The sequence below is a fragment of the Chelonia mydas genome, chromosome 1 (assembly GCF_015237465.2).
Source record: "Chelonia mydas isolate rCheMyd1 chromosome 1, rCheMyd1.pri.v2, whole genome shotgun sequence".
In the NCBI taxonomy this organism is placed as follows: domain Eukaryota; kingdom Metazoa; phylum Chordata; order Testudines; family Cheloniidae; genus Chelonia; species Chelonia mydas.
This window is the reverse complement of record NC_057849.1, coordinates 240,185,131-240,210,985: the sequence shown is the minus strand read 5'-3', so window position 1 is coordinate 240,210,985 and position 25,855 is coordinate 240,185,131. Positions and strand designations below refer to the sequence as shown.

Genomic DNA, 25,855 nt, shown 5'->3' with positions numbered 1-25,855 from the left:
GGGCTCGGGGACATAGCAGGGTTGGTACACCCCATCACTGCGAGGGAAAAGCTCGTAATGAATGGTGAGACGTATCACTCTAAGGAATAGTCTTCCAAAGGAAGTGTTAGAGATTGGTCAAAGCACTGGAGAATAAACAGATGTTAACAACTAATTTACAGCTCAAAGTTTGTGAAGGGGACAAAGATAGTTATTAGGGTGACTTGGGTCCTCCAGCTGACATGAATGAGAGTAGAGACTAGATTAGTGCAGGCTAGTTATATAGAAATATTATTGGAGAGAAGCAGACCATGATGTTGGAAATCAACAGACTGAAACTTACATACTTTGGTCACATTAGGCATAGAGATGGAAATAACCTTGAGAAAGTTATTATGGAAGGAATGGAGGAGGGTCATCGTAGTACGGCATGATCAGCAAGGAGATGGATGGATGGATGATGTGCAGCAGATCACTGGAAGGTCAGCTGCTGAGTGCTTGAAGTTAATGATGGATCTTGAAGGCTTTTCAAAATTCTGTTATGATGTTACTGATATTGAGGCATGAATAAATGGATTTAATTAGCTTATGCCTTGACTACACAACACAGTTTTGTTGGCAAAAGGCAGCTTTTGGCGGCAAAACAGTGAAGGTATTGTGACAAAGTTCCTGCTCTACCTTGGTGGGTCTTGCACTTATTGGCAGATTTGCACGCCTTGCAGCTTCACGGCAGCCCTCAGCTTGGCCGTTTTTCTGAACCCACAGTCCAGGTCGACTCCTCCTGTGTCTGACCAGGAGTTGGGAGGATTTGGGGGGAACCTGGGCCCACCCTCTACTCCGGGTTCCGGCCCAGGGCCCTGTGGAATGCAGCTGTCTAGAGTGCCTCCTGGAACAACTGTGCGACAGCTACAGCTCCCTGGGCTACTTCCCCATGGCCTCCTCCCAACACCTTCTTTATCCTCACTATAGGACCTTCCTCCTGGTGTCTGATGATGCTTGTACACCTCAATCCTCCAACAGTCCGCGTTCTCACTCTCAGCTCCTAGTGCCTCTTGCTCCCAGCTCCTCACATGAACACCACAAACTGAAGTGAGCTCCTTTTTAAAACCCAGGTGCCCTGATTAGCCTTCCTTAATTGATTCTAGCAGCTTCTTGATTGGCTGCAGGTGTTCTAATCAGCCTGTCTTAATTGTCTCCAGAAGGTTCCTGATTGTTCTGGAACCTTCCCTGTTACCTTACCCAGGGAAAAGGGACCTACTTAGCCTGGGGCTGATATATCTGCCTTCTATTACTCTCCTATGGCCATCTGGCCTGACCCTGTCACAGTATACACACTGCAATGCCACTTTTGGCAACAACACTCTTCAGTTTTGGCAACAAAATAAAACCACTTCGACAAGGGACATAAGGCTTTTTGTGCAAAAGTTTTGTCGACAAAGTGCCAGTGTAGACACCACGCTTGATTTTATCGCTTTAATTGGCCTCCAGAAGGTGTCCCACAATGCCCATCCTGACCGCTCTGGTCAGCAGTTCCAACTCCACTGCCCTGCAACCAGGTAAACAACCATCTGCCACTTGCCCTTTAAAACCCCCAGAATTTTGCTTTGTTTGCTCGGCGTGGAGATATCACATCGCATCTTCCCAGCTGACCATTACGGCTCCACACAGCAGATGCTCTCCCACTTGGACCACTGCGGAGCTGCTGATTCTGATCAGTATATGGGGAGAGAAGGCTGTGCAGTCTTAGCTGCGCTCCAGCTGTAGGAGTTTCAATACCTACGGGCAGATTTCTCGAGACTTCTGCAAAAAGGACTATGATCAGGGCATGGTGCAGTGCAGAGCAAAGATCAAGGAGCTGAGGCAGGTGTACCAGAAGGCGAGGGAGGCAAAGTGTCACTCCGGTGCTGCGCCAAAGACCTGCCATTTCTATAAGAGCTGGATGCTATCCTCGGTGGCGACCCCACCTCCACTGCCAAGAGTCCCAGGGATACTTCAGCAAGCCTGGAGCTGGCGGAAAGTGGACCTAGCCCAAAGGACGAAGTCATTGACGAAGAGGTGGAGTTAGACGATGATGTGGAGCCCACTGCAGGGTTTCCCGGTGGTGTGTCCAGTCAGGAGCTTTTCTCCACTCTGGAGGTGTCTAGCCAGTCTTGGCAGTCACACTCTGGTGAGCAAGAAGCAGGAGAGGAGACGCCTGGTAAGTGGCTTTGCTTTGTGAAGTGCAGAGGTGGGTTGAGGGCATAGAAATGTACAAGGCTGGCTGTGTTTCTGTGTGCTGGACATTTCCCTGAGCAGCTAAGAAGTACAGCGGAACAGGGTGTTGATGCACACTGAGATTTCATGGGAATCCTCCAGAGAGATCTCTAGGAAAGTTTCCTGGAGGTACTTGGCAATCCTCTGCCAAAGTTTCCTTGGCAGAGCTGCTTTGTTCCTTTCCCCATTGAAGGAAAATTTCCTGTGCCATTCTGCAATCATGTGCACAGGGACCAAAGCAGCACACAGATTAGCAGAATAGGAACTGGGTCAGAAACCGCAAGTGTGCACTAGAAGCACCCTTGCTTCCTTGCATACCCTCAGGACTGAGATATCTGGTACAATGACCCCCGCCTGTGGAAAAGTGTGGGAAAATTTAGATTAGTGTCCCTAGTCAAGTGCCCATCGACCCTTTCATATTGCTTTTCTTCCCATGTAGAATGCCCTCTGTCCAGGGTAAACTTACCAAGCTTGTGGTGTTCGCCGACATGTGTGCTTGTCAAGAGACAGTGAGAAAGTGATTGGTATGTTATTAGAGGTGTATTTTACTGTACTGTTTAAATGTTGTGTGTGTACTTAATAATCATGCTTTTGTGTATTGTTCCTTGTGCTTCTGCAGATGTGGCCTTTAGAGGCACCCCCTACACATCAGCAGAGCACCTCCACCAGATAAGTAAATGCCCGAGACAGAGCAAGGAGGACATGTTCTGGGAGCTGCTGCAATACTCAGATGCAGAAAAGAGGGAACGCGTGGAGTGGAGGGAAATCAAAAGGCAGGACAGGAAAAAAAAAAAAAGGCCTGTTAAGGACGCTACTAAGAGGATGATTAAAGTTACGGAGGAGAAAACTAAGATGCTGAAGTCCCTCATAACACTATGCATGCCTGCCCTCTCCATCAGCATATTCAGAACTCTTTCCCACGCCCTCCCTAAACTCCACCTGAGCATTCCTTTCTGCTTTCCGGGACTTCTTGCTTTCCCGTTCACTCCACCCCACGGACACTTTTTCAAATGATAGCTGGACTTATGCACAGCTCTGAAAATCAGCCCTTCCTTGGTACCTCCTTTCCCAGCAAGTGTGTGTGTGGTGGTGGTGGTGTTTTCTGTGCAATAAAAGCAAAGTTTTTGAATGAATGATAAGTAATCTTTATTTGTTTCCTGAAAATTGTGATATCAGGCAGCAGCAAGACATACACAAGCAGTTTAATCATTTGCTTACTGGAATCCTAGGCCACAAAAATCACAAGTACTTCCTAGGAAAACTCAGTTTCATTAAGCATTGCAGTCCCGAGAATAGTACCGAGAACATTACTGGTTCTCATTTTCAGAATGTTGCCTCAAAGTCTCCCTGATTCGAATTGCCCCCACCTTGTGCCCCTCTAATAGCCTTGGTATATGGCTGCTCAAATTCAGCAACCAGGCGGTCTGCCTCAGCAGTCCACCCTGAGCAAACTTTTCACCCTTACCTTCACAAATATTGTGCAACGTACAGCACATGGCTATGACCATGGAAATATTATCCTCACTGAGGTCTAACCTGCCATAAAGTCATCACCCTTTAATCTGCCAAATGCACATTCCATGGACATCCTGCACCTATTCAGCCTATGAACTGATCCTTACTGCTATCCAGGTTTCCTGTGTAAGGTTTCATGAGCCATGTCATTAACAGGTATGCTGGGTCTTCCAGGATCACTGTGGGCATTTCAACATCCCCCACTTTAATCTTCTGGTCTGGAAAGAAAGTCCCTTCTTGCAGCTTTCTGTACAGGCCGGTGTTCCTGAAGATACATGCATCATGCACCTTTCCGGACCCCCACCACCCTTGATGTCAGTGAAACACCGGTGGTGATTCACAAGTGCCTGCAACACCATGGAGAAGTACCCCTTCCTATTGATGTACTCCGTCGCAAAGTGGTCCGGTGCCAAAACTGGAATATGTGTGCCATCTGTGGCCCCTCCGCAGTTAGGGAAACCCATTTCTGGAAAGCCATCCACTATTTCACATACATTGCCAAGACTCACGGTCCTTCGTAGCAGGATGCGATTAACAGACCTGCACACTTGCTTTAACACATCCCCACGGTCGACTTTCCGACTCCAAACTGATTTGTGACCAATTGGTCGCAGTCTGGAGTCACCAAGCTTCCACACCGCAATCGCCATATGCTTCTCCACTGAGAGGGCAGCTCTCATTTTGGTGTCCTTGCGCCATAGAGCTGGGGTGAGCTCTGCACACTGTTCCAGGAAGGTAGCCACTGCTTGTCATCCCAGACCTGAATGACGATGTGATCCCACCACTCAGTCCAAAAGCGACAGTCCACCATGTGCAACTGTTCCGTGAATGCCAAAAGTAATCTAATGATGCTCCTATCCATGTCAGACAGCACATCAGGCAACTGTGAATGCTGTTGAGTTAGGAACTTCACAATAAACTGCACTTCCATCCGTGATGTGTTAATGGCAGAAGAGCATTGGAGAGCAGTGTGGGATCCATCCTTTCACACAGAGATGGTGGGATGAACAGCAAACAAGGGCCATTGAAAAATGCCACCAACCAAAGACAGAAGCACATGGAATGCTTGGACGGAAAGCAATGCATCATGGGACATTGAGCCCAGACCCATAATGTGCTGCAATCCACTTCACCTTTCCACAAGACCTAGCGGCAGAAGGTGTCCAGCGGAACTTGTGGGATAGCTATCGACAGTGCACAGCTCTCAATGTCGATATTAGTGCCCCAAGTGTGGGCACGCTCTGTAGACAGAGGGAGTGTAGTGTGAACATGAAATACTGATTTTCTTATGCACTTTTTGATCGCCGACAAAACTCTGTAGTGTAGACAAGGCCTTAGTCATCAGTCCCAAAGGCAGAGTGTGCTTATGTTTCACTACACCTGTGACTGATCAGGAATTTTTTAACAAAATGTTTTTTTCATTGGGGAAAAGATCAGTTTTGATGAATTTCTCACTTTGACAAATTTTGGGAGGAAAAAATGCAATATTGTAAAAAAACCCAAAAACCCTCATTTCGACATTGTCTAAATGAGAAATTCCCTTTTACTGGGGTAGGGGTGGGGGGTTTAAAAGGACTGTTTAGAAATTTAAGCTAATTATAGTAAAAACAAACTGAAACAAAGTGTCAAAGGTCAAAATCAAAATGAAATGTTCAACTGACCCACACCTATATACCCCTCCCCTCCCCCAAGGTGTTGTTTTGTGCACATTTGCAATTTCGACTTTTCATCCTGAATCAGGATTGAAAAAATTATCAGTCTCAAAAAATTTCCTGGGCTGGGAGGACATTTTCCCACCCAGTACTACTTGTAGGCTTTTAGAAGCCGCCGGGCACTTGCTGTTTGGTCACATGCAGGGGCGCTGAAACAATTTGTATGGTGGGAGTGCTGAGAGTCATTGAACCAAACTGTAAAGCCTGAATATGATGGAAACCACTCCCGCACTCCCCACCCCCTAGTTCCAGCACCCATGCTCACATGGACTTGTGAAAGCTTTTCAACCTTGTGTGTATGTGATCAGTCACTTATAAGATGATTTTTTTCTTTTATCTACATGTCTCTTAGAACCAAGAGCAGCAAAGAGGTGCAAGGAATAGGTCTGTTTATCCAGCCGGGGAAAACTCCGTCCCTTGGATCCCAGAGGTTGGTGTTTTCTGGAACCATTTTCTATCAGAGGATTGTAACTAGAGACTTCTGTTTCTCTGGGAGTCCAGTGTCTCCCACCCCAATCCCTGTTTAATGAAAGCTTTGGTTCTGCAAACCAAAGAAAAAAATCTGGAAAGACAGGAATCCCCAGATTCCTGGAGATTTGGCTTCTGACCCAGCCACTCAGGCACCAGAAATCCACCCTCAGCCTCTGGAAAGCAGCCAAATTGCTACCCCCTTAAAGGTGATGTTTATTCAGAGCTGAGAATGTGTAGTACGAAGAATTCAACAGGCAAATACATGACTGTGACATGTAAGTGTCTCACACTGTGCTATTGCTCTGGTATTTGCCTGTTATCCAATCCCTGTATCTTGTGCATAGAGGTCTTGTCACTTCACTGACACTTCTGGTGAGCAGAGACCTTCTCAGGTGACCCTTGAAAACCTGAGTAAACATTTCCTTTATGCCTCATTTATTCTTCCCTCCACTGTCCCCTTATTGTACTACTTCTCTTCAGATAATGGAGCAATGCAGCATGTTGATAATGAGAGAAGCACCAACCACTGGGTGTTTTGCTAACTTAGTAAATTCCAAAAGCTGACTGGACACACACACAAATTAGAATGGCCTCTGCAGTTGCTCTAGCTAGGAAATAAACTACAGTCCTAATGCTTCGAGACATAAGCTGATCACCAGCTGGAGGCAAGAAGAAATTTCCCCACTGGCTATAACATTGGACAGCTTGGGGCATGATGAGGGAGTTAAAGCTTTCCTTGAAGCATCCAGCAGTGGCCACTGTCTGACACAGAAAACCAGTCTAGAAGATGGACCATTACTGTGTTCTGCTGTGGCAACTGCTATGGTGACTGGTCACAGCTTGAGTCTGATGTAGTCCTTCCCTTGCATGGCATTGTCCCAGTGGCAGGCTGTTTGCCTGGCATTTCATTCTGCCTCAGGGCTGCCTCTCAGATGAGCAGCTACTGTCAGAAGGGCATCAGGATGCCACAGTTGGTATTGCTCCTATGCACATGATATGTCTAACTTCTCTCCTCTCCCACAGTGTCAGTGATGGGCATTTGTGCCTCCCTGGCCAGCACAGGGCTTTGCTCATTGACTCTAATTCCCAGCGGTCACTCAGAACAATGTGAAGCATGCTTGTCTCTGGTGCCCACGTGATTTGGTGCCCACGTGATTTGTCTTAGGAAGACCCATTGCTGGCAAGTTCGCATCCGATGAAGTGAGCTGTAGCTCATTAAAGCTTATGCTCAAATAAATTTGTTAGTCTCTAAGGTGCCAGAAGTCCTTCTTTTCTTTTTGAGAAGTGTGACTGTGGCATGTGCTTTGTGCCCTGGAAAGGCAGGACACCACAAGCAGGGCAAGTGCCAACCCTCACCACGCCAGACACAAGACAGTTTCACTCCCCTGTGCAGTGCTGTGCCAGGCAAAGCACAGACCAAGGGCATAAACCTTCTCCCTCTGCGGCGCTGCCAAATAGGAAACAAGTAGAGAGCTCCAAGCGATGCTGCACTATGCAAAGCAAAGGGAGAGGGCCTCAGCCTGGATTGGGGCAGCACCTCACCAATGGCTGGTGAGTGCCTGGAACCAGGACATCCTGTGTCATTCTCTGTACTGCTCTCTGTAAAAACAATGATCTGCTGTGTAGCAAGGCTGATGGGACAGAGCTGTAGAGGAAGAACAAGGATTGGTTAGGGAGGGACAGGATTATTGTTAATATTAATATTATTTTAGTAATTCCTAGAGGGCCCCAATCATAGATGGGGCCCCCATAGTGTAGGCACTGATAATGCACCTAACAAAGACAGTCCCTGCCCCAAAGGCCCCCCCACCCCCCCGCTCTCCTGCTGGTAATTGCTCACCTTAAGTGATCACTCTCATTACAGTGTGTATGGTAACACTCATTGTTTCATGTTCTCTATGTATATAAATCTCCCCACTGTATTTTCCACTGAATGCATCCAATGAAGTGAGCTGTAGCTCACGAAAGCTTATGCTCAAATAAATTTGTTAGTCTCTAAGGTGCCACAAGTACTCCTTTTCTTCCAGGGTTACTATTTACACTGTGCCTGGTATAACACAGCCACTGAGGGAACAGATAGGACTAGAGAGCTGCTTGCTTTCCTGTTAATCTCCTGTTGACAGTTTTAGAGGCTTAACTCTGCACAAATTAATTACTTGGGAGCTATGATCCTATTGTGTCCCCTCTACGACATCTATAAGAACATAATTGCAGCCTGATTCCTGTGCTGGGGAGAGGAAGGGGCAGTTCCTACAGGTCATGAAGCCAGGCTTTGTTTGAACAGATGATGTATATTGCTGACGAACTTGAATAATTAAAGGGGTTTGAGTGACTTTGCAGCAGTGCAGTGCAGAGGGGGAGGGTTTTTTTCCCCTCTCGTGGCTCAGAAGACACTGCAGCAACATCCAGCTGCTTGCTCCTGAATGTCACCCAGTCAAGGGAGCTCGTGGAGGCAAGAGGAGGGGCCAGGACTGCTCTGAGGAGACAGAAGAGTCTTGTAAACTCGTCTTACAGAATTTCTAATCGATAGCACAATGTCTCCATTCTTCCCTGGCTCAGACCCTCTTTTTGTCCAGTTTATCTTCCCCAGGGCTGTGCATTCTTTGGATTGTAAGCAGCTGATTTGCCCCTGAAACGCCAAGTCATTGAACATTAAATTAGGCAAGGCCTCTCTTCCCCTCCTGCTCCAGTTACAATCTAGGGAGTCACCTCTCCAGAGTTGTAACCTGGCCCCTGTGTCCCTTCACATTGCTGGTGGTTGTGTGTGTGTAGCAGTGCTTTATGTGGGTCTCTCATCTCTGCTCCCTTTTAGCCTTTCTTCCCCAGGTATCTCCACTCTAGAACAGGGCAACCTTTCAGAAGTGGTGTGCTGAGTCTTCATTTATTCACTCTAATTTAAAGTTTTGCGTGCCAGTAATACATTTTAACATTTTTAGAAAGTCTCTTTCTATAAGTCTATAATATACAACTAAACTATTGTTGTATGTAAAGTAAATAAGGTTTTTAAAATGTTTAAGACACTTCATTTAAAATTAAATTAAAATGCAGAGGCCCTCGGACCGGTGGCCAAGACCCAGGCAGTGAGAGTGCCACTGAAAATCAGCTCGCGTGCTGCCTTTGGCACGCGTACCATAGGTTGCCTACCCCTGCTCTAGAAGGAAGTGTTATTTCGTGGTGAGCCCCTAGTGTGGTGGGTTCAGAACAGGGGAAGACAGGCAGCGAGGAGGAACTTTTATTGTGTCTGAACCCGCCTCTTCCTTGAGGTAGTTTTTCCAGGTGGGGCTGGGTGCTGATAACCTAAAACTCCTTGCTGGAATAAGTGGAAATACTTAAGCCTATTAATATAAAACCAGGGATTCAAACATGCCAGCGCTAATTCAACACGTGAAACTGAGAGTGTCTGCTCCCCATCTTCCCTGCAAATGCTACTTTATAGTGATCACATACTGTCTGGATTCTCTCTCCTCCATACTCAGAGCACCTTGCTTTCAGCCTGACATCTAGTTTAGGGTGATACTGGCCTGCAATAAACCATCCTCACTGAACAATTCCCTTTTATCCCTGGTGCCAATTCTACTGTACTACCATCGCAGGCAACTGCTGCGCCTGCCCTCCCGCGCTCTGTGAAAATGATCTGGTCATACCTCCTACAGCCATTTTGATTCGGGGGAGGGGGGGGCTTTTAGAGTAAGCACCTCCATAGGGTGTGGTAAAAAGAAGGAGGGGTAGAGGCAGAGGGAGAGGAAGGTGGTGGGGAGAGACCTGTGAGACAAATGGAGCTCTCTTAACTGGGAATCACAGAAGATCTTGTTATGACAGTCTCTCTCGCATTGTGGCCCAGAGAGGATGCAGCTTCAGGGAGTGTTCCACCCTTCACAGCAGGAGGGGTTCTCTCTGGTAGGAGACTCAGGGGTATGTGGGAAATAATCCCTCAGCAGTATGGGGAGTCTCTAAAGGTGAGAACAGGCTGGCAGTACAGCTAAGCAGGGGCATGGTCCAGTGGCTAGGGCAGGGGCTGGAAGTCAGGACTCCTGGGTCCCATGCCTAGCTCTGTCAATGACTTGCTGTGTGGCCTACTGATCACTTTAGGAAATCACTTAGACCAAAATTTTCCAAAGTTGCCACTGATGGTGGGAGCCTCCACTTTTTGGGTTCTCAACCTGTTACACCTAAGGCCTGATTCTCAGAAGCACTGAGTACCCACAGGCTCCCTGGAGTCAATGGAAGTGGAGGCTGCTCAGCATCGCTGACCACCAGGCCTGAGGTGCCTCAGCTCAGAACCCAAAATCAGAAGCCACGTCTTAAAATATGACTGTCGGCCTCTCTCTGCCTCAGTGTCCCCATATGTAAAATGGGAATGACTGTGATACTTGCCTGCCGTTGTGATATGCAGTGACAAGCGCCAACGATTATTCTTTTATTCTGTTGTCCCAAATGGCAGCCAAAGTAATTTTTCACCCACTTCCTAGAGGGAGTGGTGACCTGAGCTGCAGAGGCAGGGAGAAAACAAGGGTTATAGGGTTTCAGTCTGCAGCTGCTGTGCTGATGACTCTTAAGGACCTAAAATTAAAGCCCAATTCCAGATTTCGCTCCTTCAGCAGCCAGCACTTGTCCGTTTGATAGCATTTCTCTGCTCCCCTCCAGGAGGGACATGGTCTGTGCAGCTCATGTTGTTCCCCTGTTGTAGGTAAAGCCAGACTGCTCCAGTTCTGATACCACCGAACTCTGCTGCTTTGGAAATGCCACTCTGAACCTGTGCACTGCTGTGCTAGGAATTACTGTTATTTGCTGTTATGTTTTCTCATGGCCATAAGCTCAGCAAAAGGGAGGCCAGCCCATCAGCTCCTGACAGCTGGGCCTGCCAGAAGCTGCCCTCAGGTCACCTTGTAGAGCCCTGCTCTGCTGTCTTTGATCATAGTGATTTAGGGCCAGATTCTCATTTACATTAAGGGCCCTTTACACTGCCAAAGTGGTATGAAGAGGTCCCAGTGTTACTAAGAATATGTCCTGTAGTATTTGCTGTGCCATATCAGGCCACTGGTCTTAGTCTGACAGGCTGCTTCCTGCAGTCCTGATCAAACAACTGCTCTGTCTAATCAGATATCCTGATTAACTCACTTACTTTATTGTGACCTCTTCTCCTCCATCCCCATCTGTTTGTCTCCTCCACCTGTTGCTTCTTAAAATAACCTAGATTTAGGGCAGAGACTGTCTTACTGTGTGTACAGGGGACCTGATCCTTTACTGGTGTCTCTAGGCATTGCTACAGTCCTAATAATGACAATGCTGCAATGGATCAGACTGTTGATTCAGCTCTGGTGTCTCTCTCTGGAAGTGGCTGACATATGATGCTTTGAAGGAAGGTAAAGGCCAACCTCAGCCTGAAGGATGCACTTAATTGTTCAGTGGTGTAGCTGGGGGTGAGGCAATTCCAGCAGTGATCAGTTTATGCCCTGGAGCATGAAATCTGAGTGCCCTTTACTTAATTTGTAATGTAGTTAAAATGGGGCTCCACCAGCCTCTTTAAATCCAGTTTCTGACTTCCTTCAGAAGTGAATTGTACCATGACTGGCCTGCTTTGTGTCTCATCTACAATAACCTGAGCAAGTCTAGTCACTGACTTGTGAGCTCTCCATACTTAAGTCCTGCTCTGGTGTCTCAGCTGCCACAGTTATGGCCCCTTTGAGGTCTTGGAGCCAGAGGAGAGCCTGCAGAGCTGCGATATTACCCATGAAGTAAGGGGCTGTGGAGCAGTAAAGGAACAGCCAAGTCTCTCCACAGCCTCTGGGTGTTCTTCTGCAAGAGGCATTTTATACTGCAGTATTCTTGCTGCACACAGTGCAGAGATAATGTGTGTAATTCCCTCCCCAGCAAGTGAAGGAGAAGACAGTATTACTTAGTAGTTAAAGTGGCACCCATTGTCAGAAGATGGGAGTTCTATTCCAGACTCTGCCACTGACTTGCTGTGGGACCATGGGCAAGTCACTTAAACTCTCTGGGCCTCAGCTTCCTTGTCTGTGAAATGGCTGTGACCGGTTGGATCACAGAAACCCCCTTGGAACCCCACGTGATGTGCCAAGACTACTTCTGCTCCTGCTTTCCTGCCCTGTCAGCTTAGGACTTCAGTGCCCTGCCTGGTTTGAGCCAGACCCTCTAGCCTGCTGCAAACCCAGATCCAGGTCTGAACCACGTCCCCTAACAGTTGTAGGCTTAATTGAAAGCAACTTAGGAAGTGTTCCTGCCTTTAACACTCAGATGCCCAACTCCCAATGGAGTCCAAACCCTAAATAAATCCATTTTACCCTGTATAAAGCTTATACAGGGTAAACTCATAAATTGTTTGCTCTCTATAACACGGATAGAGAGATATGCACAGCTGTTTGCCCCCCCTCCCAAGTATTAATACATACTCTGGGTTAATTAATAAGGAAAAAGTGATTTTATTAAATACAGAAAGTAGGATTTAAGTTCTTCCAAGTAGTAACAGAGAGAACAAAGTGAATTACCAAGCAAAATAAAATAAAGCACACAAATCTAAGTCTAATACAGTAATAAAACTGAATACAGATAAAATCTCACCCTCAGAGATGTTTCAATACGTTTCTTTCACAGACTGGAAGCCTTCCTAGTCTGGACACAGTCGTTTCCCCGGTACAGCCCTTGTTCCAGCTCAGGTGGTAGCTAGGGGATTTCTCATGATGGCTCTCCTTCTTTGTTCTAAGAAAAGGAGTACTTGTGGCACCTTAGAGACTAACCAATTTATTTGAGCATGAGCTTTCGTAAGCTCATGCTCAAATAAATTGGTTAGTCTCTAAAGTGCCACAAGTACTCCTTTTCTTTTTGAGAATACAGACTAACACGGCTGCTACTCTGACACCTTCTTTGTTCTGTTCCACCCACTTATATATCTTTTGCATAAGGCAGGAATCGTTTGTTCCTCTCTGGGTTCCCACCCCCTCCTTCTCAATGGAAAGAACCAGGCTAAAGATAGATTCCAGTAAGGTTTCATTACCCACTTGCCAGCACACACATATACAGGAAGACTTACAAGTGAAACAGAGCCATCTACAGACAATTGTCCTGGTTAATGGGAGCCATCAAGATTCCAAACCGCCATTAATGGCCCACACTTTGCATAATTACAATAGGCCTTCAGAGTTATATTTTATATTTCTAGTTTCAGATACAAGAGTGATACATTTATACAAATAGGATGACCACACTCAGTAGATTATAAGCTTTGTAATACCTTATAAGAGACCTTTTGCATGAAGCATATTCCAGTTACATTATATTCACACTCACTAGCATATTTTTATAAAATCATATAGAGTGCGTCACAATGGCATAACAATACTTACCTGCCTTGAGAAAGAGTTTTGAGATCCTTGGGCCCAAATCTGTATATAGCTGCGTGGTATCATTGTCTGTTCACCTCATCTCAGAGATCTGTTCCATCATTGCTACCTTTATAGTAGATGCTTTCTATCATAGTGCCCTGCTTATTCCCAAGTACCCAACAGTGAGATCCTTCCAGGGATTTTGAATCCTTCACCAGAGGGAACTCATTGCCCTGGACCCTCTTTATTGTTCCTCTCTGTAATTCTGCAGTTTCCACGATATGCTATGCATCCGATGAAGTGAGCTGTAGCTCACGAAAGCTCATGCTCAAATAAACTGGTTAGTCTCTAAGGTGCCACAAGTACTCCTTTTCTTTTTACGAATACAGACTAACACGGCTGTTACTCTGAAAACAGTTCAATTAGCATCACCTTAGAGAATTAAACTTCTTTCTGTAGCCTTGCCTCTCTGCCTCTGATAGGCAGTACTGGAGTTCGTTGTGGAAAGGCAGCTGAGGAGGAAAGGAGGAGACAGTGGGCTCCTGGCTGAAGTACAGCTGGTTCTAATGCAAACCCTGAACCCAGGCAGAGCTAGTGGAGCGCTCATCATAGGAGCATTTCTTGCTCAGCTAGAGAGGGTGGAGCGCTGATGAGAAACCAGGTAGGCGGAGGAGTGGATGTGAATAAAGTATGTGTATTCTTGTGTGTAGAGATGATTTTTGTGTGCAGGACCACAGTGCCCAGTTCACAAGGAGTGGAGGCGGGAGCACTGACTGTACGCTGGTGGGCTCTCTCACCAGCTCAGGAAGGATTGATGCCAAGCCAGTCTGTTTCAGCCCATTGCCACAGGGTAGGATTTTATTGGTTAAACAGAAACTTGGGCAAAACATCAAAATGAAGTAGTGTCTCTGCCCAATATGGGCTACAGCTCCCAGGGGCTTTTCCCACACTTCTCCCAGTCCCCTTGACCTGACCCAAGGACCAGCCTACCAGCTCTCTCCAATTCACGTACTCAGCTGAGCTTTTGCTGGCCTTCATAAGGACCAGATGCTTTTCAGGCTATCCCCTGGCTCCAAGCCTCTCAGCCTCAGCTGGGAGGCAGCTGGTTAGTCTCCCCTTAAAAGGGCCAGTCCCCCTGTGACATATCTTGTCCCAAGAGCCTTGCCCGGTCCGAGGATAAGTTTTACTGTTGATACTCTCACCCAGAGTTCAGTCTCTACCTTTTAAAGCAGCCAACTCAGCTTCCAGGGTCTCTAATGTCTCGTCTCATCCTTTTCCGCCAGGCTCTGGCTCTGCAGGAGGATTTCAGTGCCCAACTTCATCAGGTCCTCCTCCTGAAGCAAGCACTGGTGCTGCTCATTGTTCTCTTCTTTTACTCCAAGGCAAACCAGCTCCTGCTCTCTTTATGGCTTGCATCCAAACCTTATCCCTTGAGGAGCATGTTTCTTCCAGCTCCTGCAAGCACTCTGCCATCTGAGTTGTGCAAAGACTTCAGCCCTGTTCTTGTCAGCCAAAGAAACCCTCTTCCCCGGTTTCTCATCTACTCCTAGATTGGTGTGCTCAGTAGCTGTCTGGACTGCTGCCATCACTGTCATGTCTGCCCCACACATCACCTCCAACTTTGTGCTGTCCTATAGATCCAGTCCTCTACATCCCCAGTCTGGGATAGGACCCCTGTCTCTTCCTGCTTCACTTCAGGTGCCCGGGGCTGACATGGTTCAGTTAGTAGTGTGTGGTGTTCTCACCTTTTTACTCTTAGGCCTGAGGATAGTTTCTCTTGGTTCACAGACCCTGTTTTTCTCAGGGCCATCACCCACTTCTGAGGTCCCAGCCCTCAAAAGGCAATGCCTTTACTGCATGTCCTATCTTCACACATCCAAAGTAGACCTTGGGATGACCCTTCCGCTACTGTGACCTGATATACCTTGCTCACAGCCTAGGGGACAAGCTGTTGGTAGGGGATCCCAGCCTACCCACTTGGGTGAAATAGCACCCCATTAGTGAGCACTCTTTAGATGTGCCCTGCTTTCCCTCATGAAAAATACACTACTGGTTTCCCTGGTACCCCAGGTTGTGGGAATGATTGGAGGCTGGTCGCTCATCCAGAACCCTATGGCTAGAGTTAACAAGAACATTCTCCCCTTCAGAGGTCTCCCCAGGTCAAGGCATCACCTCTTCTTGCCTTCCCAAGTGGGACACTCTTGGTCTGGCATGCTGCTCAGCTCCCTTCTGTTACCAGATGTGCCCGTTACTTTGGGGTATGCTCATTTATAAGGGTTACTCTTAGTTGGGGGGGGCATGTTCTGTAATTCTATTAATATACTGCTTATGTCACTTGTGTGTTCATATGGAGCTCTACTCCTTCCTTCTGCAAGTTCCCTCCCAATGGAGCAATCCTGCAGGACCCAGGTTCCCCAGGACTGGGTTTCTCCAGCCCTAGAACCAGGTGAACACGCGCACGTGCACACACACTAACAGAGCAAGTCTGAGCAAACCAGGTCAATCAGCACTCTCAAGCTGATCCCCTTATATGCCCCTGTATACAATGGGCTGGGTCAAGCAGCACGTTCAAGCTGTCACCCTTATGTGCCCCTGGTCTCAATAGGCTGGGTCAAGCAGCACTTTCAGCTGCCCCCGTCTTATATGCCATAGGTTTAACACGTCCCTATCCCCACTTTCACGTCACAATTGTACTGGTAGTAACCCACTTGATGAGCAAACCCCACAGTATTTTTGGGCGCTACAGGGATCTTTAGCTTAGGTAAAAGAAGCATTGCTGCAGAGTAAATGAGGAAGCTAAAAACACAAAAGAGTAAAGTTCAGAGAGCGAGAGAGAAGCAACCAGCTTAACCATAAAAGTTATTTATTGAATAATAGTGATAACTACACAAGGAGGGCTAAGCAAACATAACCGTTACATTTTTTAAGGTTAATACCTGAGGTAGAAAAGAAAACAGAGAGCGAGAGAGAGAGGGATCCCACCCACTCCATAAGGCTTGAACTGTTCGGGGTTCCCAGGTGATGGTCGTAGCTCAAGGTCCTGAGTGCTGGAGACAGACAGAACCCCTAGTACGATCAGTCAGGACATGGAGTCCCAGTGCAACTAATGCAGAGTTTGGATCCATGCATTAGAACACTGACTGGAGGGTGAGTAGGGATTTTTGTAGAGAAAATACAATGGTTCAAGGGAGAACACTAGATTTGTTTATGGGTAAACAGATGACTCAAGAGTTTTCTTTAGGCTAGACAATAGGAGCTGATCACTCTTGGCTATGGGTGCTGTTTTCTTCCAGGGAGCTCACAATACAGCTAGACTGCTTCAGCATTTTGGATATCAATCAAGGATTTATTACGAGAATTGGTCTGATAATTGCTGAGCTGGGTGTGTGCAGGCATAGGTTCATTAACATCTGGAGCAGAGATCCCCCATGATGCCGCGCTTCCCTGCTTTTCTAGTCCCAGAGTTCAGTGCGGTTCTCTGTTCTCCATTCTGTGTGTAAATTGAGATGTCTCCCTGTCCCATCTTTCATGCAGATGAGGCTAGGAGAGTTGTCTCTGTTTTCCATTCTGTATGCTAATGGAGATGTCTTAATCTTGTCACCCTTGTCAGGAGGGGTCTAGGTGTGTCTCCCATCCGCCCTTCATTGCTCTCTGCAAGTTTTTTTTCTGATGGGTTTTGATTTAAGCAGAGGCTGGTGGGGTTGTGTCTTTCATGAGTCAGACAGGCTGGATACTGTGCCCTGGTTCCCCAAGAACACAGAGCTGACAGGTATCACTTCATCTCCACCCTCTGTTCACTGCCTCACCCGTGGATGATGGTCAGAAACACCTTGCCCAGCTTTGAGTTCCCACAGGCAGGATGTTACAGGGTCCCCTGGGAATCTCTCTTGCCTTAGATACAAACCATGCTCAGGCCACCTTCACCACCACACTGTTTATTATAGTGTTCTGTCAGGCCACCGCCTGGAGTACTATTTAAATACATACAAGTCCCAGTCAGCTCCTCTCTTCGAGGGGAATAGGGAGCAGCACTAGCAGCAACCAGCTCTGCCTTCCTTCAGGCTCTGCACCTCCCCTTCCCGGGGCTTCTTTCCTCTCTATTGATCAGCTCCCGGCTGCAGAGATTGCTTCTCCCTTTCATTAGCTCTTTAGCTGTGGCCCTGCTTGTTAATTGGTCTTCCACTTAGATCCCAGTTCATGGTGGGGATTTGAGTGACAGGCTGTTGAGTCAGCTCCTGACTCAGAAGCCCGGTCGCACAGGACTTGCAAAAATTGTTGCAAGCACACCAGGTTCATGATTCTGTCAATGGAACTCATCTCTGGACACAACCAACAGGTAGGGAGGTCCTGCAATTGTTGTGCTGCTACGTTCAGGTGTGCTCCCAGTGGAAACAGTTCAACGCAGAACTGGTGACATTATGCCTCTGGAGTTGGTCCCAATTTGTCTAAAATGGCAGCTTTTACCTCTGGATATGAGCCAGACTTCTTATTGCTCAAGGCTCGGGACACTGCCTGGTCTCTCCCTTCAGAATTGGTACCACCCTGGCCAGCCAAGTTGACTCCTCCCAGCCGACAGCTTTGGCTTCCCATTCACATTTATCTTCTGACCCCAGCATTACTAACCCACGGCCAGGCTGCCTATGCTACCTTTGCCGGGACCAGCAAGACTTCTAGGAACCTATTTCTCTAGTTGTTTCAGAAGTCGCTCCTGTTGCTGGTATTTGGGCCTCCTGCTGCTTTCAAAGAAAGGTGAAGGAAGGAGGGTCCACCAGAGAAACCTCACCAACTGTATCATTTTTTTGCCCCTGACTTTTCTGTAACTGCCTCAATTTTGTCTCAGCTTTAGGGGCCAATCCACATGCCTTCTTTCTTCAGTGACTGTAAGCTGATGCGCTCTCACACCAGCCCAGGAAAGACTGATGCCACACTGGACTCTGATTCAGGCCCTTGCCTCAGGATGCAATGTACTGGTTAAATAAAAACTTGGGCAAAATATCTAATGTGGTTTCTCAGTCCAACATGGATAGCTGTTCCCAGGTCACCTATTCACTTGAGCAATTGCTGGCCTCCAGAAGGACCAAGTGCTCTTCAGGTTTCCTGTCTGCTGGCCCCACAGACTCAGCTGTGAGACAGCTGGTTGATCACAAGGGAGGAGCTGGATCCATCACCCCTTAAATGGCCAGCTGCCTTAAGACAGACTCCCACAGTAATGGCAAGTGTCAACCTCCCTCTCCCATGATAGGCACAGGGTACTCAAATGACATGCTCTGCTGCAGAGTTATGGGGAGCCAGGAAGGATGCAACCATTAATTGGAATCTCTCCTTGTGCTTCTATGTTCCTGCAGTTCCAGGGTCAAGTCAATCTCCATGTGTTTGAGGACTGGTGTGGCAGCTCCATTGAGCAGCTCAGAAGGAACCTCCACTTCCCACTGTACCCCCATGTGAGTGTACGCCAACTCCCTATCCCCATCCCTGCACAACTCAGCATCTTTACTCCAGACTGCCCCTCCTTTCCTCTTCTTTCCTTTCCTCTCCCCTCCCCTCCCAGCCTACCTTTCACTCTTTCTCCCATCTTGCTGGCATTGCTCCTGGGCCCTTCATTTCCTTTTTCTCCTCCCTTGCCCATAACGCACCCTTTCCTGCTGTTCCCATCCCCCCCAGTTCCACCTGCCCTTCCCTCCATCCTATTCCCGTCATCGGCCCCTCCTCTCACCTTCTCTCCCATTCCTTTTGTCAGTCCCCTCCCCTCCGATACCGATACCTCCCAATCCCATCCCATTTCGTTACTTTTGTTCTTTCTTTCTTTCACCTTTAGACACGAACCACACTGAAGAAACTGGCAGTGTCACCAAAATGGACAAACTATGGGCTCCGTCTCTTCGGTTATCTGCATCCTTTCACTGACGGTGAGGAGGTGCAATGGCAGATCAGGGTTGTCATGCTGCCCCAGCCCTCTCTTCCTCTGCTTGAGACCAAACAGAAATGCTCTCATGCAGGCAATCCTAGCTTGATGGCTCTCCAGCCAGGAGCCAGGGATACTGTCCAGCTCTGACTCCAACAGAGTCTGGTTGGCATGGATAATATGTGCCCACTCTTCACTGTGGGGTGAGCAGGGAGAACACAGAAGAAAACAGATATGTAATTTCTGAGCAAGCAAACGACACACTCCTGCATACACCACATCTATTCACATACACACACGCACGCTTCCCATGACCACATAGCTGTCCACACATGCATATGCACACCACCTACCAGCATTTGCACACACATGTACGCATGCCCACATTCTCCTGCATGTGCAGACACATCTACCCTCACGGGCAAATGCGTGCACACACACACCCCCCGTGTCCCTATCTGCATCCACACAACCCATGCCCCTTCCACCCACCCCATCCCTATCCACCTATCCACATGCTTCTAAGTACAGCCTCCTCGTAAGCACCCACCCGCACCCATGTGCACCTGCGCACACCACCCTTGAGCCCCTATGAACTCCCCCACCCATATATCCTGGTCAGCACTCCAAAGCCTCACATACCCTTAAGCCCACACATATGTGCCTGTCTCCATGCTTCCTTGGGCACATTCCCAGATACAAGCACACACTCTTTCCCCCTTAGTAAGGAGCTGAAGAGAATCTGTGTGGACTTCTCAGCTTCCCCCTCGGTTAGATTTCAGCGAAACTGCGCAGCAGGGGGAATTAACCAGTTGCACTATCGACAGCGCAAGAAGACAATCTGCATTTTGTTGCAACAGGAAGATGAGATTTGAAAGCATCAGCCGTGTTTTACAATTCTGAACGAGAAAGGGGAAGGGGTAGTTGGGCAGAGGGAAAGTGCTGTGTCAGAGGGGATCAGGCTACCCCTCTCTAGGAGGGGAAGCTTTTTTTCTGTCTGTGTATAGATCCTGTTAATAGAGAGCACCACTTAATCCCAGAAATCTCTCGGCAGGGGACTTTGAGTTTGCTATTGCTGCAGATGACAATGCTGAGTTCTGGTTGAGTCCAGATGAAAAGACCTCTGGTCTCCAGCTGCTGGCCAGTGTAGGCAAGGTACAGTGCATGCTGCATGGCTGTTTTAGTCAAGTTTCTAATACTTTTGGGGGGATGAAAATCCTCGTGGCTTACGTTGTATTTCAGGAGGAAGAAAGGGTGGCTGGATTAGTCAAGCTGTCCTCCTGATCAAACTGTGGGAGGCCCCAGCAAATGGAGGATTTTCACCACATGGCATATCTGGGACAGCTTGGCTTATTCCCGAGCTGCTGGAGTCCTGGGCTGTAATCAACAGACCTGGCTCTGTTTCCAGCTACTGGAGCTCATGGTCAGATTTCCCAAGAGAATGGGCTCAAACCCCACAGCTGGACAGTAACCAGGGAGCCTGGGTGAAGAAGTGCATTGTAACCTGGGCATTTTCTGTCTTTCACAGACGGGTAAGGAGTGGACAGCGCCAGGGGAATTTGGGAAATTCCAGAGCCAGCAATCAAGGCCTGTGAGGTAAGTGATCAGGAATGGTTGCTGCAACTCCTCGGTGCTCAGAGCACTATCTACACATGTTTGATTTAGTCCCAAACTTCCCCACTTCCTGCGGTTTGGCTTTATTGGTGTCTCTAATTACAAAGGTTTTCATTTACCATCTTCAGTTTTTCATTTACCGGTTTTGGTTTTCATTTACTGTTTTCTATTTGTTTCTCCACCACTACCAGTTCTGATTGGTCAGCTTAGTCACATGGGGGGGTTTCAAAACTGATTTTTATTTTTTATTTTTTTTTTGTCAAAAAGAGCCTTTTTTCTTTCTTTAATTTCCTACTAGCAGAGTGTGGATGCAGAGCTGGGATCCAGTGATTTGATTCATTCTTATCTGTAAGGGCTTGTCTTCACGAGCAATTGAATTGAAGTTATTGCTTGACTGCTCCCATTAACTTGCTTCCTGTCCAGACACAACCCCCAGTCATGTGTTGCTGGTGGCATTACACATGGCATGGTTGGGGTATAAGGCAGACTTTGAATGAGCCTCCTTCCCTCCCTTTCTCTAGTGTGAATTCAAGTTAGTGCCATGGCACAATAGCGGAGGGCTGCTGGTCCTCCCGGGCCTTCCGACAATCCCCCAGGTTCCACATCCAGTGGCCTATCTTGCCATCTATTTATTCTCTGTTCTCTGGCTAGAAGCCATTGACCATTATATATAAGACTGCTCAGTGTCCTGGTTCCTAGTCACTTGTGACTTCCAACGCAAGCAACTTCAATCATCTCCGGTATAGAACTTCTACAGTGCCCACTGAGTGCATTGTCTGAGTGTGCCACTAGCTGGCCAGAGGCTAACTCTAAGGCATTTGTGGAATTTTGTTGTAAGGCTCCCTGCTTTGGAAGCAAGAACTGAAATGCAAAGCTCTACACAGGCTGAGACGGGAATCTACCACACTGAGCCAAAGTGCTGGGAGATCAAGGGGCTTATGATGGCCTGTCAAAAGGCCAAGGCCAATAATTCCAGGTCTGGTAAACCCATGATGTGCCCAAGGATCTCTTTGCTCTGGGTATCCATAGCACCGGCAGATGACAAATTGCATAGAATCCACCATGGGAGAAAACAGTGTTGTCAGTTCTTGCAATGTTATTGCAAGTTCTGCGGTATTTGATATTTTACTGATAACCTCAGTTTCTTGAGTTAAGTGACCACATGAGATACCTAACTTTCCTTAAGAAAAAAGTAAGTTTCTAGCCTTGATGATTGTGGAGAAAAGCTTGAAAATGTGATTTGAGTGAATCCATGTATCCTAAGGGCTCAGAAAACAGTAGGGAAATAAAAATTACATATATTTTTAATGTTATGATTTTTTAATGTTTTACGGTGGCAATATTGGGAAAGAGACCTAAAAGTGGGGAAAGTGCCAGATTATATATCCCTATCAGATGCATCCAGAGTACATTAGAATGGTGACAGTGTTCCCCCTGGTGGTTGCCTACCAGAATTCCTTGGGGAACTGTGATGTTGAGGAGAGAAGAAGGCAGTTTCTCCTAAAGAAACAAACACAAAAATAGAAGAATCCAACTATCTCCTCTAGAAAAAAAAAAAGAGAGATTGTATACAACATTGCCCAGAGTGTTCCACCTAGCAACTGGCCAGGTTTCCTAAAGGCCAAGAAACCCAACAGGGGGACTAAAATTCCGGTATCCAGAATCATTAGCTGGAGGTGGAGGCTCACCTTGCAGCCTTTGAGGGGGTGGCGAGTACTGGCTGGGAGCACTGGTTGAGTATGTTCTCCCAGGGAAGAGTGCCACATACAGAATCATTAGCGCCCCCTGCCTGCAGCATCTGGGATTCCTCTGGAGGTCTCAGATCCCACAAATGACCAAGCCCAACCTTGCTTAGTTTGAGAGCAGGGTAGGTTGCAACCCAAGGTGTGGTATGGTTGCTCCACAGTCCCTGTGTGAGAGCAATGAAGCAAGCAAATGCCACTGAACGTTCCCAACGGCAGACATGAGTTTCTCTCTTTCACAGATTATCAGCTTCAGGCAGGTACTACTTTGAGGTGCTTCACAAACAGGATGACAGAGGAACAGACCATGTGGAAGTGGCAGTAAGTGCGGCTGTACAGCCAGGTTCCGCGTGTACACTGGTGGAGTTTGAGAGTGAGATTAGGTGACAACTTCACTCCCCTCCCAATTCCCCATTTTGCCTGGGACATCCCTGTTCCCATCCTGAGACTTGACACTGTTCAGTGAAGGACAGCCCTATTTCCATCCTGGCCCTTATCTCATTCTGCCTGGGACAGCCCCACTCAGTCCCTGACCTCTTCCATCTTTCCCCCACTCTCCATCCTTTCCCTTTCCTGCCATTAGACTGAGTCCTGGTGAATTTTAGACTTGCTCCCATTCCCGTCCCTTCCCTGTTAGATGTTCTGTACTGATTTGGGGAAGGTGGCTTCTCAGAGGTCCCATAGGGTTATGGACAGATGCGCTCTCTTCCTTTCCTGCTGGATGGAATAATTCAATAAACACTTCATACTAATCTCTTTTTCTATTCCAGTGGAGACTGAGTGACCCAGAAACTAAGTTCACAGTCATAGACTCCCAGTTCCTCTCCCTTTTCGCAAGTAAGTGTCTCCTCCACAGGCCTGATGCCTCACAGATGTGTCTATGTATCTCATTGTTCATTCCAAAGCATCACAGTTGCTTCACAGATGATTCCAGCCTATCCAGGCACATGGAAATAATGTGCCGTGTACACAGCATGTTACACGGAGCAGCTGGAGGTTTAACAGAGTACAGGTCAGAAGATGCGCTCTGGCCAAGTTTGGGGGCACATTATTAAGCCTGGGAAAATTGGAGGGTTTATGGAATGGGATCTCGATGTTGTTTAGAGAGATTTGGAGTCCACTGCAAGGGAGAAGAGATGGACTCTGAAGAGCGTGAGGGAGTCTGCAAGGAAGAGAGAAACTGTTCCAGATGGTGTTGGTAGGTACAGGCGGAAGATCTACTGCCTGCCATGCAGGGACCGAGGGGAGCAGAAGGGAGCCTGGAGTATGAGAGCCAAGAGAATGTGCTGGCGGATGGGCAGGAATGAGGACAGCAAGATGAGGGGGCTGGATCTGTGAAGGATTTTTTTTAAGGCTAGACGGAAGTTCTTGGGCTGGATGCTGAATGAAAGGGAAGCCACCGAAGATATCTGAGGATGCAACTACAGCTTTGACCCCTCAAGTCCATTCAAAATGCTGCTGCTGAAATCTTCCTGGCTTGTTCCACTGACCCTGTCACCCTCCCCCTTTAAGTCCCTCCATCTGCTCTCCTTTCTCCATAACATCAGATACAAGTTTTTTGTCTTTACATTTATGGCCCTTCACAGTTTAGCCTGGCCCTACCTAGTGTCTCTAGTATCAACCCCACCTTCATTCTGCCAGTGTTCCCAACCTTTACCAATCATTAGTGTCCGCTTCACTCTCAAACACCCCTGGGCTTTCTCCCAGGCCATGCTTTATGCATAGGGGAAACTCCCTGATATAATCCGTACGGCCACTACCTTCTCTTTCTTCAAATCCCTCTTTGAAAACCACCTCTGCTCTGATGTCTTCAGAACCTGCCAGGTGACAATGACTAGGCAGATGATGAGTTGTGACAGTCCCCTTCCTTTCCTTGCTCCCTGCTTCTTACTAATTCCCCCATTCCCCTTCTCCCTGCCACTACCCCCTTTTCAAATAACAAATCAGGAAATTATCAGGGTGGTGTGAATTGTTGCTACATTCATTGCTTGAGTGTGATTTCCCCATCCCCACCCTTCATCTGCTCTGGTGTTTTCTAGATTTTGAGCTTTCCAGGGAAGTGTCCATACAGTCCTTGTCACAATGAGGAGCTGACCCTGACTGGGGGTTTTTGGACACTACCGTAATATAAATAATAATTTAATCATTTCTGGGGATGAGATGCCAAACTTTAGAAGGACTAAAGTTTGGAGAGTGAATGCTGGAGGAGCCCCCAAAGAGTGGAACAATACTAGCAGTGGATGAAATGAAGGATTGTTCCTTCCTCCCTCTCTCATTCTGTCTCTGGTTTCTAGATGAGACTCTCTTCAAGATGGATGAGGTTGGTCATATCCCACAGACATTGGCGAGCCATGCAAGCCCATCTACAGCCAATCTGGGCAACATGGTACACCCAGCTGACATGCTGAAGCCCGACCCTCGAGACACTATTTATAAAGGTAAAACACCATCAAACAGACAGTTGCAGCTCATCACATCACATGAACTGGGGCAACTGAGTAAAGTTGTTTTTCATAAGCTGTTCCCCCAAACTGAGATAAGGAAATAGCTGCTCTACACTCTGCCCTGTCATTTCAGGACACCCAAGAGAGAGCATATGAAGGATAAATTATAAATGTAAGAGGTTAGTGTAGTGGGATGACCCCAGTGGGATGGCATGTTTAATGCAGCTGACATCACTGTGGTGGCAAATTCGTACATGTTAATAGGGAATGGCCACAGTGATGGCTGTCCTGTTGCGTCAGTTTAGGGTGGATTTGGTTTCATAGAGTATCAGGGTTGGAAGGGACCTCAGGAGGTTTGATGCATTGCTCACGTAACTATTCTCTTTGTGTGTGTGTGTATGTGTGTCTGCCTCTCAGTGCCTTTGATTAGTAAGTCACACCTGCGCAGGACTCTACCAGACTGCCCTTACAAACCCAGTTACCTAGTGAATGGATTCCCACTGCAGCGCTATCAGGGACTCCAGTTCGTAAGTCTCATTCCTTAAAGAGAAATGTTTGCCCTGCTCACCCCTACCGTGGGAAAAAGTGTACATTCCGGGACTAATGCCTGCTTGTGGGGAGGGTGTTCTTTTCATGATGTGTGGAGCAGCCCAAGAGCCGATACCTGTTGATTGTTTGGGTGTTGCTTCCATTGTCTATAGAACAATCCAGCGTCTGCTTCCCTATTTCCTTATTCAACCGGAGCTGTTACTCAGCTGGATACACACAGCAAGATGCAAATGGGGGGTTTGAAAAACATATCCCCTAGAATCAGTTCTGAAGCCATACAATAAGCAGAACTAGGCTCAAACCCAAACCTTAGCGCCAGACAGTGCCAAATGCT

At 47.5% G+C, this 25,855-nt stretch overlaps 1 protein-coding gene across 1 annotated transcript in view; it reads left to right on the top strand.

The window, feature by feature from the left end:
- B4GALNT3 (beta-1,4-N-acetyl-galactosaminyltransferase 3) overlaps positions 1–25,855 on the top strand; it is a 94,168-nt gene that overhangs the window by 54,856 nt on the left and 13,457 nt on the right. Inside the window, exons 3-11 of the mRNA XM_007070826.4 lie at positions 5,812–5,889; positions 18,616–18,711; positions 19,086–19,176; positions 20,227–20,327; positions 20,701–20,768; positions 22,771–22,849; positions 23,299–23,365; positions 24,823–24,966; positions 25,390–25,499. Coding sequence (XP_007070888.2) covers positions 5,812–5,889; positions 18,616–18,711; positions 19,086–19,176; positions 20,227–20,327; positions 20,701–20,768; positions 22,771–22,849; positions 23,299–23,365; positions 24,823–24,966; positions 25,390–25,499 — 834 coding nt within the window. The remainder of the gene's footprint in view (positions 1–5,811; positions 5,890–18,615; positions 18,712–19,085; positions 19,177–20,226; positions 20,328–20,700; positions 20,769–22,770; positions 22,850–23,298; positions 23,366–24,822; positions 24,967–25,389; positions 25,500–25,855) is intronic.